This window comes from Littorina saxatilis, unplaced genomic scaffold (genome assembly GCF_037325665.1).
Source record: "Littorina saxatilis isolate snail1 unplaced genomic scaffold, US_GU_Lsax_2.0 scaffold_880, whole genome shotgun sequence".
Lineage (NCBI taxonomy): Eukaryota > Metazoa > Mollusca > Gastropoda > Littorinimorpha > Littorinidae > Littorina > Littorina saxatilis.
Genome location: NW_027127169.1, coordinates 2690 through 20458, shown reverse-complemented (window position 1 = coordinate 20458; position 17769 = coordinate 2690). Strand labels below are relative to the sequence as shown.

The 17769-nt window shown below is 39.6% G+C and overlaps 2 protein-coding genes across 2 annotated transcripts; one reads left to right on the top strand and one right to left on the bottom strand.

Moving 5' to 3' along the window:
• The first annotated feature begins 446 nt into the window (after nucleotides 1-446).
• LOC138955642 (G2/M phase-specific E3 ubiquitin-protein ligase-like) lies at nucleotides 447-10084 on the top strand. The gene is made up of 10 exons (XM_070327208.1): nucleotides 447-1038; nucleotides 2602-2673; nucleotides 3072-3152; nucleotides 3404-3477; nucleotides 4868-4942; nucleotides 5686-5891; nucleotides 6348-6640; nucleotides 7339-7555; nucleotides 7839-8006; nucleotides 9481-10084. The coding sequence occupies exons 1-10, from the start codon at nucleotides 1024-1026 to the stop codon at nucleotides 9714-9716; spliced, it is 1437 nt and encodes a 478-aa protein (XP_070183309.1). The 5' UTR covers nucleotides 447-1023; the 3' UTR covers nucleotides 9717-10084.
• A 1911-nt stretch (nucleotides 10085-11995) lies between these two features.
• On the bottom strand, nucleotides 11996-16220 carry LOC138955643 (uncharacterized). The gene is made up of 3 exons (XM_070327209.1): nucleotides 15956-16220; nucleotides 15231-15417; nucleotides 11996-13941 (listed from the first exon to the last, which is right to left on the bottom strand). The coding sequence occupies exons 1-3, from the start codon at nucleotides 16040-16042 to the stop codon at nucleotides 12920-12922; spliced, it is 1296 nt and encodes a 431-aa protein (XP_070183310.1). The 5' UTR covers nucleotides 16043-16220; the 3' UTR covers nucleotides 11996-12919.
• Nucleotides 16221-17769: the final 1549 nt, after the last annotated feature.

Genomic DNA, 17769 nt, shown 5'->3' with positions numbered 1-17769 from the left:
ATGTTGAGATATTTGAATTTTTATTTTGATCTAGATCGTCCTATTTATAGATTTGCCAACAGAGGTAACGTTGACGCAAGGGAAATAACTCCGCGTCTTTGTTGACATCCTCACTTTTTCAGAGGCTAGAACAAGCTGTAATGCATGTATATGGTCCGCGCATTGCGACATATCGTCATTATATGGCCTTATGATGCATTTGACATCGATTGTGGGCAAACTACACATCGTAAACACGGGAGCGAGTTAGTAAGCCTTTTACCTCAAATAATCTGTTCTATCATATACTGATATAGCTCTTTTTGTTTTGTTTTTTGCATTAGCTCATGTGGTGCCCCAGGTTCCAAAAGGCTGACCAAGTCCAACACCTCCTCTACCTTCCGATGGAATGGAGAGGCGGTGAAGAAACTTGCTGGCCAGGGAGCCCTGTATTTGATGGCCGACCACACCCTCCGTCTTGCGGTACTACTTCTAATTAAACCTTAAAATTGTGTCTGCTATGTCTTCATTCATTCTTCCATACTACCATAACAGGAATTCAAGCACAGGTTGGATGTATTTTGTTTTATTTGCCATGAAACGCAACCACCTGAGCAGACTAACGTTGTGACTTTTTGTCATATTCATGACCCCATAGCCAACAGCTGGTCCTCTAAAGTCAGTATAATGTGACTAGTTGTCCTCTTATATCCTATCATTGGTGCTGGAAATGCTTAATTGAAAAATCAAATGAAGAATTTCGTAATTGTCATATCACATAATAAAGTTAGTCAATTGTCAATGAAAAAACAAGGAAACTATTCTTTGTACATTATTATTATTATTGGCTCTGAAAAAATGTCCCGTGTTTCTGAGAACCACCCAACTGGTTATTAAGTTGTGCGAGTCATGTTGTTAAATGCTTCTGAAGAGGTCTGGAAAGTTTTGGAATTAGTGGGATTTAATTCTAGTATTTAACTCTGTCTACAGGAGACACATTTTGTGGATGAAACTGCCGATGGGGAAGTGTTGCCATCCTCCACCATGGGGCGCAACCCAGTAAGTCTTAATCTGACAACTTCTTTAACAGTTTTCTGCTTAGTGTTATTGTAGGCTGCAAGCGCAGCCTACGTAAATAAGATAGGCACATTATAAATACCCTTATTATTATTTATTATTATTATTTTCTCAGAGTCAGTTTAATGTGTAGCTTTGAATTGACAATTTGTCTGTCATTAGCAACAAGGTGGCAGTGCTACTCTGGCTCACTCTGTCAGCAATATCAGTGAGAAGCATAGAAAACCCATTAATCCTCTTGCTCCATCCTCTTTTCATTGGCCACACATACTGTAGAAATTCGACAGTATAAGATGTCCTTGGGAGCAAGATCTCCAAAAGTGGGCATTTCGATTGAGCGGACACTTACCTTCAAAAACGATCCGTGTCGAGGGTAAGTGTCCGCTCAATCTACAACGTAGGCTGCACAGAGTAGGCCTAGTGCACACACAGTGCTGTGTACGTGTGGTAGCGAGGGTAGTCACTCTGCACTAGTTCGACAAGGGGGGTGTCACTAAACACCGAAAAGAGGCCAAAGAGGCTAAAGAGACAAGAGATTATAATTGCAACATTCCCTCAAAAAACATGACATTTTTCACAGAAATAAAGACACCTTTAATCAGATTTGACCCAAAAAAGTTCAATTCTTTGGGTGAGTGTGTCACGCATCAACAATTTGAAGTCACGAAAAGAGGGTCACCATTTTGGTGAAAAGTGAAGAAGTTGTCTGTACATGTATTTCGTTAAAATATGTGATGTTGGTGGATGGAATAGTGAAATATAGAAGCTCTTTAGTTTGTTTAGCCTTATTAGCCTCATTAAAATGTCTACATCGCTTATTTTAAGCAGGAGGTGGAAAAGTTCAAGGAAAAAAGGCCAACATGGCGGCACCCATTAGTCAGATTTCACCAAAATGGCAACCCTCTTTTCGTGACTTCAAATTGTTGATGCGTAACATCTTCACCCAAAGAATTGAACTTTTTTGGGTCAAATCTGATTACAGGTGTCTTTATTTCTGTGAAATATGTCATGTTTTAGGAGAGAATGTTGCAATAATAATCTCTTTAGTCTCTTTAGCCTCTTTAGCTTCTTTTCGGTGTTTAGTGACACCGGACAAGGGAAGCCACTCTTTATCAAAACTTTATTCAAAATGGCATCAAACACAACCATGAGTGGTCGCCGATAGAAAAAGTTTTCGACAAAGAATGATTGCTGAAGAGTTTCAAATCGCTAATAAGACAGATGAGGTGAAATGAAAGAGGTAGGAGGGTGAAAATGGCTTAGTGAAAAGCATGAAGAGAAGAAAAATAGAGCTACGTGCTCAATGAATTGGTGTTTGAGTGGCGCCATGTACATATTAGTTAATTAACACTGGTGCTGTGCAATGCTGATATTTATGCATTTTATGATAACATAGAAACAGTGAACAGTTTTAATTGTCGAGTAAGTGCATGTACACAAAAAGCTATCACCCGGTGGTCATACCTTGAGGAGAGGACAGTTCTCTTGAGAAGACACTTTTGCTAACCCCCAAGGACATTTACATGAACTGTATTTCATTTTCAGGCTGTGCTCGTGTCCGACAGTGAGGATGACCTCCCACCCATATATAATGAGGACACCCTTCCAGATCTTCAAGTAAGTGAATTACCTATATATATAATCACCTTTCCCCCTACCCCCTACCCCCACCCCTGTGTACCCTCAGTTGCGTTCCACTGCCTAGCAACATTCATTTCATGATAATTATTGTTATTGAAGTAATCATTTGAGTATGAGTTTGCAGCTATTTTAGTGTTTTTGTATTTAGTGTGTGGAATTAGAATCTTTCAGCATCTCCCTTTAGACACCCCTGTTGTGGACAAACTTTTTCGGGTGGTTCACACTTCCCTAAGTGGTCATCTATTATAGTGTACTGATTTCATAAATAGCAAAACACCATCCATCCTCTAACTCCCAACCCACAACACGCACCCATTGCCCACAGTATGGTGTTTGCCATTTCCTCTTAGAAATCTGTGTGTGTGTTTAAACAGAATGCCGATACCAACAGCACAGTGTCAGGGAATCTTAGAGAGATGCTCAACTGTGCAGCTGCACTGGTATTGCCAGTACATGTAAGTGTATTTACAATCCCGTGAACATTTTTGGTTTTTGTTTTTTACTTAAAATCAGTGTATTTCATTTGCTAGTCTGGCTTGTAACTATATTATTTTATATGTGTCTTCATACATTGTATTTTTCATGCCAATAAGTGAATAAGAATTCCTGCAACAAGAATCATTTTGCAATTTTTATGTGTTCCAAGTTATTATCCTACATATAATAATTTTGTACCATCTGTAAATTGGTTATTGTTGTGGTTTAGTCACAGGGAACAAGACACACCCCTGGGACCAACCCTCCAAAGGATCCCTGGATCCTGGATTCGATGAATCCAAGGTATTTGCAAGAAGTGTAACTGGTTTAAAGAGCTATACCGGCCTCTTAAGCGTTTGTGCTTTGCTATAGGTACAGTGGAACCTGCGAATAACACACCCCCTGGGGACCAAAGAAAAAGCAGTGCTATTTGGAGGGACTGTGCTATTCACAGGTACATTTAGACTGAAAAAGACAATTTGCTCCAAAATGACACAGTGCTATTCACAGGTTTGGTCGGCTATTTGGAGGATTGCTATTCGCAGGTTCCACTGTATTGTCATAGATATCTGTATGTTATGGATTTTTGACTCACATGCGAAGCAAAAGTGAGTCTATGTACTCACCCGAGTCGTCCGTCCGTCCGTCCGGAAAACTTTAACGTTGGATATTTCTTGGACACTATTCAGTCTATCAGTACCAAATTTGGCAAGATGGTGTATGATGACAAGGCCCCAAAAAACATACATAGCATTTTGACCTTGCTTCAAGGTCAAGGTCGCAGGGGCCATAAATGTTGTCTAAAAAACAGCCATTTTTCCCATTTTCTCTGAAGTTTTTGAGATTGAATACCTCACCTATATATGATATATAGGGCAAAGTAAGCCCCATCTTTTGATACAAGTTTGGTTTACCTTGCTGCAAGGTCAAGGTCACAGGAGCTCTTCAAAGTTGGATTGTATACATATTTTGAAGTGACCTTGACCCTGAACTATGGAAGATAACTGTTTCAAACTTAAAAATTATGTGGGGCACATGTTATGCTTTCATCTTGAGACACATTTGGTCACATATGATCAAGGTCAAGGTCACTTTGACCCTTATGAAATGTGACCAAAATAAGGTAGTGAACCACTAAAAGTGACCATATCTCATGGTAGAAAGAGCCAATAAGCACCATTGTACTTCCTAGTGTATGATGTCATTGCTAGGTTTAGTTATTTGACCTTGACCCTGAAGGTCAAGGTCATGTAAAGGTCAAGGTCAAGCATGTGAGTCGTATGGGCTTTGCCCTTCTTGTTTACACACTTGCTAAGCAAAAAGTGAGTCTACAGTATGTACTCAGCCTAGCTGTCTGTCCGTGTGTCATACAAAAATTATTAACTACAGTGTGTTATAAATGTCTTTGCTACATGTTAAATTGTTTCACCATTACTTTCAAGGTCAATGGAAGGTCATGGTCACATAGAGATCAAGGTCAAGCATGCGAGTTCTGTGGGCTTTGCCCTTCTTGCTTTTCTTTCACTAGACTTAACAAAATATAGAAAAATTGCTTTTTAATAAGATTTTGTTAATGGGTTCTTTTCATTCAAAAATTCTTCGTTATCAATGTAATTTCTATGTATGTGTATTTTGCCCATTTTCTGCTATGACATTTACTTCAGGCTTCAAAAATATATTTATGTCGAATCAGAGCACTACCGGAATGGATGGTGGATGACCAAGAGCCACTAGTGCCAGAGCCAGATCTTGAGTGGACTGCATTGAAGTAAGTGACAAGATCTGCATGTTCATTTTGGGTTTCAATATTAGATTAGCTTTGTATTTTTGTAGTTTTCTCTGTTTCACATTTGTCTGGTGCCTCCTCACCCACCCCCCACCCCACCAGCACTCTATTTTATATATATTGATGTTGTTGTTTCCTATTGATTTTTGTGATGATTGTTGTTGGTTAACGACGGTCGCGGGTTCCTAAACAAACAGGACAATTGGGCTAAATGTTGTTTTATATTAAGTTTATTATGTGGGAGTGAGAATCAGCCAAAACAATTCGGGTGTAATCGAATTAACTTCTGAGATATTGCCGTCTAAAGTGACTACCCCCCCTCAAAAAAAGGTCAAAAACACTGTGTTTGGGAAATCATCAACTACTCTTTCAAAACAAAACTTAAGAATTATATTTCTTTAGTGTTCATATAAAGAAATCCATGAGCTACATGGCTGATATTCAGATTTTTGCATTTCTGTTTTTCGTGTTTTTTAAATTATGCTAATGTATTCATTTTTTCCATTTTTTTTTTACAAGACTTTGATGGTATTTCCTCTGCATCTGAAAAATGGGTTGCTTCCCCTTGTAATGTTTACTTTCTGTGGACTTGAAAAGGCTAGACTAAAGTAAATTAATGGTTTATGTGGTCATAAAGTACTGCAAATCTTTAATTTGACCCGTACCTCTTCGAGTCTTATAGTGGCTTTAAGTTGCAATTATTTTTTTTGTTTTGTTCTATGAAGTGATGATTCCCAGCAGAAGCGGACAGCGGACGATGTCCTTCAGTTGCTGAAGGGGCTGGTGGAGGACAACCAGCGGATGCAGACCATCCGCCTGCGTCAGCTACATGTCCTGGAGGACATGGTGAGGTGGACGGAAAGGGGGCACCTGTCATACAAGTTCCCCGTTAAGATTGCCTTCTTGGGCCAAACTGGCATAGATGACAAGGGTGACTAATTTTTATCTACCTGGACCATGTATACTGAACTCCAAAAGAAACGCAAGTTGAAATTTCAAGAAATTTAATCTCATTCTTTGGCATTTCATTTTGACGAGATCGAATCGAACGAATTTCACAGGCTATGTGCAGGACACTATGCAAACTCATGCTCGTGCAGAATTTTCCCCTGAAACCCACCTTTAGTGCATGACTATAAACAAAACCTTAAACCTTAAATAACTCTTAACTTGCGTATCTTTTGGAGTTCAGTATACATTACTATACGACACATTTTTATCGGGCAGCAATATAATTATGTACATGACTATGATGTAGTCACTGAATCTTCAAAAATATGTTTATTGTTGATGTTAAATTGTTGACTCACATGCCCAGTTTTTAGGTGCTCTTTGTTTGCTGTCACATATGCATGCCCCAGTAACTTGTTAGTTTGTATCATTGCAGGTCTCACACGCCAGACGGCCACATACTTGATCCAAGGCCTCTCAAGGTCACCAGTCTTCGTGGGGGAGGTAGGGCGGCTGACCCTGACGTCAGACACGTCAGCCCTTGTGGCCAAGGATGGTGGCCAGTGCAGATGTGAGGTCACAGGGAGGCTGGTCGGATTCATTCTGACCCACGCCGGCCTCCCAGTGAACCTGTTCTCACAGAGCCTGGCACGGCTGCTCTGCGGCGAATACGACTGCATCGACCTTGCAGATTGTCCAGATGGACAGTTGAGGGGTCAAATACAAAAGGTGAACATTTATCTTTTATGGGTACTTTTTATGAAAGTTTCATGTGGCGACCGCAAGCTGTAACGTCATTTAGTGAGAATGTTGCGGAAATTTCTACTGCGTGGCGAAAAACTTACACGTTTGAATTTTTTGGGACACTACCAATTCTATCAAAACCTGATGTGTCGTGATGGTGTATAATGACAAAGCCTAAAAAAAATACACACAGTGACTTGACCTTGCTTCAATATCAAGGTCACAGGAGTCATTAATTTGTCTCGAAAACAGTCATTTGTTACATATTCCACATTTTATCCCAGGGTTTTGAGCAAGGTGACCTTACTTATATTATTACATACAGAATGTCTTCACTTCTCTGTGCTGGGAATACAGTGGAACCCCTGAACAAAGACCCTCAGTGTAAGAATTCCCTCAGAACAAAGACGTGATTTCTGGAAACGTTTCCTTCATAATGACATTGCTGTTACCCCTCTGTAAAGACCCACCCCTCTGTAATGACCCCAACTCTACAAAGACTGACTTTTGGGCAACATTTTCAAGGTTGTTATACAGTGGAGGGGTTCTACTGTACATTTGTTTTGTTTTATCATCTATTGTCCTTTTATGTAATTTTGTTTTCAGTTTGTGAAAAAATAAATATTCTATCACATTTACTTCAATTTATGTTGTTCATAACAGAGCTTGTTATGTTGTTTCAGGTCAAGGACCGGGATCCTAGGACCTTCCCGTCGAACGAGGCTCAGGATCTTGCTGAAGCTGTGGGCTTTCATGGTCTCCTCACCCCAACAAACAAGGATGTCCTGCTAGAAGCCAGCATTGCCTACAGGACATCGGTCTCCAACCGTGCCCAGATCCAGGCTTTTATGAAAGGCCTGGATGAGACCGGTGTCTTGTCGGTGCTGCGTGGACAGTCAGGTAAACATAATCATTTGATATTCATTATTTTGTCTTTTATATATGTGTGTGACAAGCGGATTACCCTATTTTGCGGAAAGCATAATGAGAACAGAGAACACTAAGCTACTACACTCATCGTTCCTTTTCAGCTGGGACCAGGGCAAATTTCCAAATTCCCCACACATACAAATTGTGGAAACGTGTGTCTTGTTTGGGGATATTAAAAGCACATAAGCCAGTTTGACTTTTTGTGTTTATTAACATGGTTGCTGATTTTCTCCTTATTATGTTCCTTTATTAGCCGCTGCAGTTCAGCTCCTCAGCGGATCTGGCATCCGCCCCCTGACTGCAGGCGCTGTCTACGACCTTTTCGTCGTTGATTTTAGCGTTGAGGGCAGCAACTCCAGGGCTGACGAGGAGATCATCATGCTGGAGTTGTCATTCTTCCTCCAGGCATGTGAGCAAAGAGGTAAGTGAAGGAATGTTATTTGAACTCATTGAAATCATTCCGCTTAACCCTTGGCTGTTGGTGGTGATGTGTGCTACGACAACTGATTTAGCCCAGTTTGTCAATTGCACCTGTGCCCATGACATGGCATGGCAATGAGACTGGCTTTTGTCAAAACAGTGGTGTCACACATAAATGATGAGAGAGAAAGGATAGCATATTTATACTGCCAGAGCATTAATCTTTTTATGCAGTGCGGAAATTAGGGGAGAGGGACCTATCTAAAGCTACGTTCTCATAGCACCATAATAGATATGAAACAATGTAGATGGCAGACCAAGTGGCCAAATTAATTTGCGGCGACCGGGGGATTCGAACCTGCAACCTTCTGAATTTGAGTCAGCGACAACTATTTCAACATTGGATCAACCATGCAACACATAAAAATTCACACAGAAACAAAATACACAGTTTAGCGCATTCTCCCCACACAGTTTCATGCTAATCCAGTGCCAGTGTCAATCTCAACCGATAACAGAAAGCGAACTCACTTTGTCCTTGAGTTTAACGGTCTCCCAAACGAAGAGACCCCAATCAATTCCATTGAGATTCACAGACGATGGACTTGTCAGGACCTCGGTTACCCTGACTCCAACGTCATCTCATCCAAGCCTCTGCTTGTCCAAGAATTGATTTCTGAAAGCGCTTTCCCCGTCTCTGATTCAGGATCCAACAGAGAGCTCACTGAACCACAACCTAATCCTTTTCTGGCTGGACGGTTACTGACGTGTGTCTGGATAGACCTATGACCTGCGGGGTTTACCCAAATGAAAAAGTGACATTTGCACTAATCCCTATTCAGGAGCATGCGCTTCCATGCGAGCGTGAATGACGAAACTATTGGTACCTATGGGCTATAGGGGATCCACTCGAAAAATAGTTATGCAACAGTTGCTTCCCTTTACACTTATATTTTCTTTTCCCCAAAAACAGTCACCCTTGTGACACTGACAGAGTGATAAGTTTACTGTATTTTAATACTAATTAGCCTACTAACACGATGACGATGACACACTGCAGCGTGTCGTTAACACACAAAAATCCAGAAGGACCCGCAAAATCAAAAGCAGTTTAGGACGCACATATTTTTTGTCTCGTCAGCTAAGTGGATGACTGTCAGGGACCCTCATTTATTTAGTATGCAGAAAACTGAACACATGTACTGCTGACAAACTCTTGCCAGAACTGACTGACAGTTAAAGGGTTTAACAGTATGGACAAAAAAGTCCTGGAAGCTGTTAAAAAGAGAGCCCGAATGTTAAATACATTTTTGGTGTATTCTGGGTGATCACAATTTTGCAGAATGATGTTTATTTTATTCGAAGAAGTTGTTTTCAAACTTTTTACCTAATTGTTCAGAGATCACTGACAGAGTGTGTGTGTTTTTTTAAAAAAAAAATTTTTATTTATTATTATTATTATTTTTTTTTTACAGAGTCTTCATGCTCTCTGGCTGACGTTCTGGAATTCTGCTCCGGGTCGCGCACCATCCCGCCTGGGGGGCTTGGGGGATTCAATTCCCTCCCGACCATAGCCTTCCGGACAAGTGGCTTACCGACTGCCTCAACCTGTGCATGTAGCCTGACGCTGCCGAGGCACTTGCCTGAGAACTCCACCTTGAAAGATGTCATGGAGATGGCGATCGTTAGTTCTCCCAACTTCGATGACTGAAGTCCTCTCTATGACATCCTTGAAGGTGGAGCTGCCTGGTGCTTGATTGAAATTTTTGTGATTTGTTTTTGCTTTACGAGTGTTTCGTCACAAACCATGTGTAGTGCTCATGCACTTTGTTTCTGTGTGAAGGACTATTAGTGTTAATCTATATTATACATTCTTATGCTCACACCTTTAAGTCAAACAACTCACACATGTACATGTATACAATGAAATTAATTATTCTTTGTGACAAAAACGTACCCGGTACTGGTAGGCACCTGCAAATAGACCACGCAGAATGTTTTTCATTAGTAGGGACCTCTAGTCTGTGCAATTATCCACCCCAAAAAATCAAAAGTGCTTTGTCCAGTGTGTTGAATACTGTTTGTTGCAATGTAAATTTAATTCGATAAGCTGTTGCCCTTGTGCCATTCCTCAGACACAGAAACACAGCTTTGCACAGCACAACTTGTTGAAAAAAAAAGTACAAAGACAGTTTACCTCAGTCCTCTTTTGGGGTTTTGGGTTTAAGCAGCTACTGTAATACACCAGCTTTATTATGAGATACTTCTAGTCATTTAAAGACAATTCAAGTGCTCTGTCCCAATGTGTTGAATGGGAATGTTATGAGGTTGAATATGTCATGTATGATCTATTTATGGTGCTACAGTGTGTATTTGTGTCATGTTCTATTATCTCATGACTTTTTTTTGTCCTGTGTGCAATGTAAAAAAAATATAAAATCAAGCAATCGTGTAGAAGAAGTAAATGATTGACCAGTTATTGCTACCTGAAAGACTAATGCATTGAGATGACTTATGTATGTGTACAAGTCACGCAACTGCAGAACAATAATATTCCGCAACTGTAGAACACTATATTTTTTTTCCTTTTATTGTGGATCAAGAATATCGAGAACAAGTTCATAGTTGAGCCTTTTTACATTCCTGAAAGAGAATGATCTTTTAGAAGTAATGTGCACAATAAGTTTTCTTTGGTTTCCAATTAAGTGATGTTCTACAGTTGTGGAACATGTAGAAAATATGATTTGCTTGAGAAGTGGATCAAGAACAAGTGGGTAGTTATTTTTGTTTACAAATTTCCTTGGGGAAAAAATTTTGGTTTGGTGTTTGCGGTTGTTTTTATTTTCAGTTTATGTCTTGTTTGAATGATTTTTATATTTTTTATCTTTTTTTTTTTTTATTCCTTTACAGTCACATTAATAATGTTGGTTTCATTGTTTGCAAGTCAGTTTGATTTTCAATGTGTTGACTTGTTCAGTGCTATGTAAACTGTATTTAATGGTGCTATTTGTATTATGTTTTGTCTCCAGACTTTTTTTTTATATGTCCAGTGTGCAATGGCCAATGTAAGAATGAATAAGTCAATGCTTGTAGTGGAAGTAAACTGATGAGCAGGTTTTGTTTTTATTTTCTGAAAGATTAATGCATCAAGGTGACTTTTGCCTGACAAGTTTTATTACTTTTAATGTGTATAATAGTTTTATTTTGTTTTAAACTTTGGTGATGCACCTCTAAAGTTGAATAACTTGTAAACAGTATGATTAACTAGAATTGAGGATCAAGAACAAGTGAATATCATTAGTTAACCTTTTTTGACTCACATGCGAAGCAAAAGTGAGTCTATGTACTCACCCGAGTCGTCCGTCCGTCCGTCCCGAAAACTTTAACGTTGGATATTTCTTGGACACTATTCAGTCTATCAGTACCAAATTTGGCAAGATGGTGTATGATGACAAGGCCCCAAAAAACATACATAGCATCTTGACCTTGCTTCAAGGTCAAGGTCGCAGGGGCCATAAATGTTGCCTAAAAAACAGCTATTTTTCACATTTTTCCCATTTTCTCTGAAGTTTTTGAGATTCAATACCTCACCTATATATGATATATAGGGCAAAGTAAGCCCCATCTTTTGATACCAGTTTGGTTTACCTTGCTTCAAGGTCAAGGTCACAGGAGCTCTTCAAAGTTGGATTGTATACATATTTTGAAGTGACCTTGACCCTGAACTATGGAAGATAACTGTTTCAAACTTAAAAATTATGTGGGGCACATGTTATGCTTTCATCATGAGACACATTTGGTCACATATGATCAAGGTCAAGGTCACTTTGACCCTTATGAAATGTGACCAAAATAAGGTAGTGAACCACTAAAAGTGACCATATCTCATGGTAGAAAGAGCCAATAAGCACCATTGTACTTCCTATGTCTTGAATTAACAGCTTTGTGAAGCATGACCTTGGATGACCTTGACCTTGGGTCAAGGTCACATGTATTTTGGTAGGAAAAATGTATAAAGCATGTGAGTCGTATGGGCTTTGCCCTTCTTGTTCAAACTTCCTTGTGAAAAATGTTGGTCTTATCTGCTTTTAAATTTCTTTCATAAAATTTATGGCATTATATGACAAATGTTGTTTGAACGTCAGTTTGATTGTTACTGTTAATAAAGTTGTTTTTCTTTTGTAATTAAATGCATTTATGTGTGAAAATTTTTGTTGAAGTTGAAGAGAGGCTGCATATTGCAGTTGTATGGCTTAACCCTTTGAGCCCCGAGTCAAGGGAAGCAACTCTGTACATTCTTTTCTATAATTAATGTTTAGTCTTATAAGCATGCATGTGACCACCGAGACAAGAGATGGCTAGCAGAAACAAAAGAAGGCTGACCATAACTACCTCATTACAGGGAGGTAACTGGCTGCTAACAACCATGTAATCTTGATCAAAACTTTCACTGGTCTTGGTCAGCCCAGGGCGTTCGCGGGCGCATGGGAGTCATTGGGTTAATTGGAAGTAATTATTGATGAAGAAATCTTTAGTAAGAGAGGGTGAACCCAACACTCAGTTCACAACAATCCGCAATACGCTGACAAGCTTAAAACGACCAAAGTAGTATTGTCATCGCAATGTTCATGATTAATTGGTCAAAAACAGAGTTAATACTTACTCCATTTACATTGAGAACAATAGTGCATTAAGTACATCAGATGAGCATTCATAATTGAAATTGTCAAACACAACTGCAATAAGAGGGTGATCCCAACAACAGTTCACAACACCAGCAATTGTACTTCATTTTTCCAAACCCATAATTATTCCCACCAAGTCTGTTAAAACGGCAATATGCTAACAAGCTTACAACAGCCAAAATGGCACTGTCACCACCATGTTCGTGATTAACTAGCCAGGTGGAAGGCTTTAAGGGTTAGACAGACACTCGCTCACAAATTGTGCGACATCCAGGTAAGTCTGTCTGGCATTGTCAGAGGCTAGCGAATCAAATTGCTGCTGTAGCTGAACTAACTCGGCGTCTGTCAGAGGACATCGAACTGAATCCACAGGCACAAATGGCAACTGACACTCTGATTCTCTCAACTCTCTCACAGTGAGACCTGGACCATCATCATGATCTGTTTCATCTTCTTCATACTGTGGAATAAGATGACTGTTGGTAAAGAACAGTTGAAGAGGGGTCTGATTCCTTTCTGTACGTAAAGAATGGTTGTTGTGACCTTGACGGAATTCTTGTAAAGCTCTATTGATTCTTGGCAGAAACACATAGTGGAGACAAAACAAGTCTGTATCATTGTCTCTGTCCAGGATGCCTCCTCTTTCAAAGTCCAGGAATATTGCTTTGAAAGTGGTCACGACTTGCGTTTTCACTTCCAAGTGCATTCTTTCTACGCGTGTGTTATGAACAGACGAACCAGCAATAACAGATCTTTCTTGCCTCCTGTGGGCAAGCATTTCATCCCATACCTTGACATTCTCCCCTCCATAATCTGTTCTGACCTTAATGGGCCACCCATAATACAGGGTGGCATCACAGAACAGCCGATGTGGGGTTTCTGCTCTATTATTGTCAGCACAATTCAAAAAAATTATCGTGCGGGAAAAGCCATCAACACAAGCATGAATTACTAATTTCCAGTTAACCAGTTTATGGTGTCCGTCCAAATGCCACATGAAATTCGGACAAGGAACACAGTACTCTCTGCGGGCGATTGCAACATTGAGTCTTTCTTCAACTCCGTCTGGATCCACAGATTGTAAGGAGTTTATCACTCGCTGCCGTTGAACGAAGATGCCTCTGGAGCGGAGGTGGCCTGTCAGATAAACGAGGCCAGCGTTGGGGTGTTCACGTTTTATGATCCGGACGTGCTCCTCCAACTGTTGATCTGTCAGATCTGTGTAGCGACTCCCTTTTGATGTGTCAATTCCTGTAAAAGTCCAAATAAAATTTATAAACATCATAGAATACTATTCAAAAAACCAAAATTGGTCTATACATATATATATATGTCGTGCCGGATTGTGGAAATTGCCGAATTCGTGAAATCGGCAGCTGATTTCATGAAATCGGCAGAATATTGCCGAAATTGTGAAGAGAAAATTTCTACTGTGGAATTCTTGAACTTATATCCCAAATAAAATGAAAGTTGACTTAGACAATATTTTGAACACCCCAGAGAACAATTTGGTTGACATAGCCATCACTTTGAACAACTCAGAGAAGATGCAAGTTAGAATTCAGACAGCACCTTGAAAACCCCCCAAAACACTTCGGCTGTAACATTTAGCCGTTTAACTACACCAAAACACATTAGTTGACCCCAGGAAACACATTAAATACCCTCATAAGCAATCAAGTTGACTAGATAAGTTAAAATCTAGTAAATTCCTCAGCTTTTGACAATCTCTTCACGATTTCGGCAACTGGCTGCCGATTTCACGAATTTGGCAATTACCACAATCCGGCACGACATATACATGTATTATAATTATATGTCTATACATGTATTATAGATCGTCGCTGCCCTACATGCCACCAGGCGTGAAAGGCAGTGAGTGAGTGAGTGATATTATAGATATCTAATCTTCTTCTTCTTGTCGATCACTCAGATAGATATCTAATTATTTCAGCATTTACAATAAACTGGTCAGTGTTGCCACTGCATTACAAAGCGACAACACATCTGGCCCTGGCCCGGCCCGTCGATCGCGTGCTTCACCCCACCGTACGGCCATTTTAACGAGTAAAAGAGCGAGTTGGTTAGCAGTGTTTACTACAGACTGAATAAATGAGGGTCGCTAACAGTCATTCAATTTAACTGACCAGACAGAAATCTGTGCGTCCCAAGACTCACAGAGCTTTTTGATTTTGAGGGTCCTTCTTGATTTTTGTGCGTATTAAATTGACGCGCTGCAGTGCGTCATCGAAAACACTGGTTAGTGTCTTAAAAAAAAAATTCTATTTCTTACTAATGCTGCTGACAGACTGGGAGAGAATGGCACTAGCGCCTAGACATACAAAGGGTTAATATTCAGTTTAAAAATAAAACTGGACATTTTAAACCATTCAGTTCTAAACTCAACAAAAATGCCAACTGAATGCAACACAACGATAATTATATTCAAAATATCTCTGCCATGCTAATAAATAATATACTCAAACTAAAGCCAACCATGGCCAAAAAGAACAAAATACCAAATCAAAACGTTCATGTACCTTCATCTTTCAAACGCCTGTATAGAGTGTGTCGATCAACTCCACACATTGCTGCAACCTTCGTCAATGGCATGTGCAACTCAAATAGAAGTTCACAAACATAGTCCATGTTGATGCCCTTCTTGGGTCTTCCTTGTGGTTTGCTTGCTGTTGCACCTTCAATTTCATCAACAGGAGGAGCCACTTCCTGCACACAACCCCCCAAAATAATAAAAATGAATTTTGTTAAGTGGGGGTTGGGTTGCATTATTTATTTTCCCAACATTCCATCACGACACAGACCAACATTCGATAGGCTTGATAAGTGATAAGCTTGCAGTATCTGTGTTGCAGGTTTATCTCTTCATCTAACCCCATGTTATCTGAACACCCGGGTTTAAAAATTTAATTCAACCTGTGTCACATATGGTGGATACGGAACCACTTTGGAAGTTAAACTTCTAACCCTACCTAAGTTTCACTTCAAGTTCGAGTTTCACTTTCAGTTTGAGGACCTTTTACTAAGGTCGTTTGGCTTTTGAATTAGAATAAGACCTAACCAGACGAAAAGCAACAGCACAGACCGCGAAAGGTGAACTCGGTCCCTTTTGTCTGTCTGCAATTCCTCTTCTTGTCAGGTGGCTAACTTCAACTGATGGTACAACAGCAGCAATTTAGTTCGCAGTCGTTCATTCTCCATGTCCAGATGTAAAAGATGTTCCCCCATAAAACTTTAAAATACGAACCCTTTGCAGTGCCAGTTCCTGGACAACCGCTGTAGTTAGAGTTCTGATCAATTCAGCGGGAACGTTCCCTTGTGCTTGTGTAGCCATCTTGATTACATTTGGCGGAACCGGATGTGGAGTACCGGATACTGGGTTTGCCAAGACAGTGGAGAATCAACAGCGCTCTCTCGGATCCACGGAAACACGTGGAAAAAAACAACAAGAGAAAAAACGGCTTCGCGATGCGCTAAACAATGAATTGTTTACGGTATATAATATTTTATTTACGGTATATAATGTATTATTTACCAAATCATGAATTATATAGCGGAAACCTATTATATAGCTATATAAAGCATTATTTAGCGTAATAATACTATTTCAAGGCAAAAACAGTAAATAATAAATTATTTATCTAAATAATAAATTATTTATCTAAATAATAAATTATTTATCTAAATAATAAATTATTTATCTAAATAATATTTTATTTAGATAAATAATATTTTATTTAGATAAATAATATTTTATTTACATATAATATTTTATTTATCTAAATAATATTTTATTTATCTAAATAATATTTTATTTATCTAAATAACACTTTATTTACATATAATATATTGTTTAGAGAAAACGCGTAATTATTTATAAATAATGAGTTATTTACAAACACAATCTCTTATTTATGCTAAACAATGCATTATTTAGTGCTCTGGGCTCTCTTTTTTCTGTATCTGTAAATAATGCATTGTTTAATTTAAACAATGCATTATTTAGCTAAATAATGCATGATATAGCTAAATAAAGCATTGTTTAGCTAAATAACGCGTTATTTAGCTAAATAATGTGTTATTTAGACATCAAGAGCTAAAAGGGACTTTTGCACCATTCGGATTGCCATACTGTCCAACCTACACTGAGGCGCCAAACGTGGCCGAGTGAAGTGGAGCTCCGCAAAAAACTGTGGGGGACAGCGGCATCACTGCGGCCGACTGCGGGATTCGCACTCAACACCGGACTGGATACCGGCACAGTTGGCCTAGTGGTAAGGCGTCCGCCCAGTGAGCGGGAGGTCGTGGGTTCGAACCCCGGCCGGGTCATACCTAAGCCGACTTTAAAATTGGCAATCTAGTGGCTGCTCCGCCTGGTGTTTGGCATTATGGGGTTATAGTGCTAGGACTGGTTGGTCCGGTGTCAGAATAATGTGACTGGGTGAGACATGAAGCCTGTGCTGCGACTTCTGTCTTGTGTGTGGCGCACGTTAAATGATGTCAAAGCAGCACCGCCCTGATATGGCTCTTCGTGGTCGGCTGGGCGTTAAGCAAACAAACAAACAAACAAACAAACCGGACTGGACATCTAGACGCATGGCCGGGAAAGCAGAAGAAGAAGATGAAGTTTCAGAACTGAGAAACGTAATGAATAGGTTTCAAATCAATTATACTACTAAAGTTAATGGGAGATCAAAGGAAAGGTTGGGTATAATGTCAAAAGTTATACTTATATTCCCGTTTCAGCAATGCTCTTCCGTAGAAAGGCTTTGTCATGCTTAAGATTTCGCAAAAGGTACTTTGAACACACCCCCGACGTAAATTTCAATGAGCATTTTTGTCACTTGCCGGTCGGATTTGGTTCCTAATTCCAACTTTGCAGTATCCCAGGGTTGTTTCTGGTCCACCAAATTTACACATTCCGGCTTATGCCGCCTTGATCGATCGCAATTTAGCTTTTTACGCACTGCAGACATCTTTGGACCGTAGAAGACTCTTTGCGCATGCGCCGCTGATAATTTGATTGGTCAATATTCTTAGGCATAAAAAACCCTAAATATT

Bases quoted from the DNA above. Each gene is read 5' to 3' on its own strand.
- LOC138955642 (XM_070327208.1), top strand. The intron at 4,943-5,685 runs GTAAGTGACAAG...TGTTCTATGAAG, and splicing joins CTTGAGTGGACTGCATTGAA to TGATGATTCCCAGCAGAAGC. The intron at 8,007-9,480 runs GTAAGTGAAGGA...TTTTTTTTACAG, and splicing joins CCAGGCATGTGAGCAAAGAG to AGTCTTCATGCTCTCTGGCT.
- LOC138955643 (XM_070327209.1), bottom strand. From the start codon at position 16,042: ATGGCTACACAAGCACAAGGGAACGTTCCCGCTGAATTGATCAGAACT. The intron at 15,418-15,955 runs GTTCGTATTTTA...GGTTGTGTGCAG, and splicing joins AGGAACTGGCACTGCAAAGG to GAAGTGGCTCCTCCTGTTGA. The intron at 13,942-15,230 runs GTACATGAACGT...GGACTTTTACAG, and splicing joins CAGGCGTTTGAAAGATGAAG to GAATTGACACATCAAAAGGG.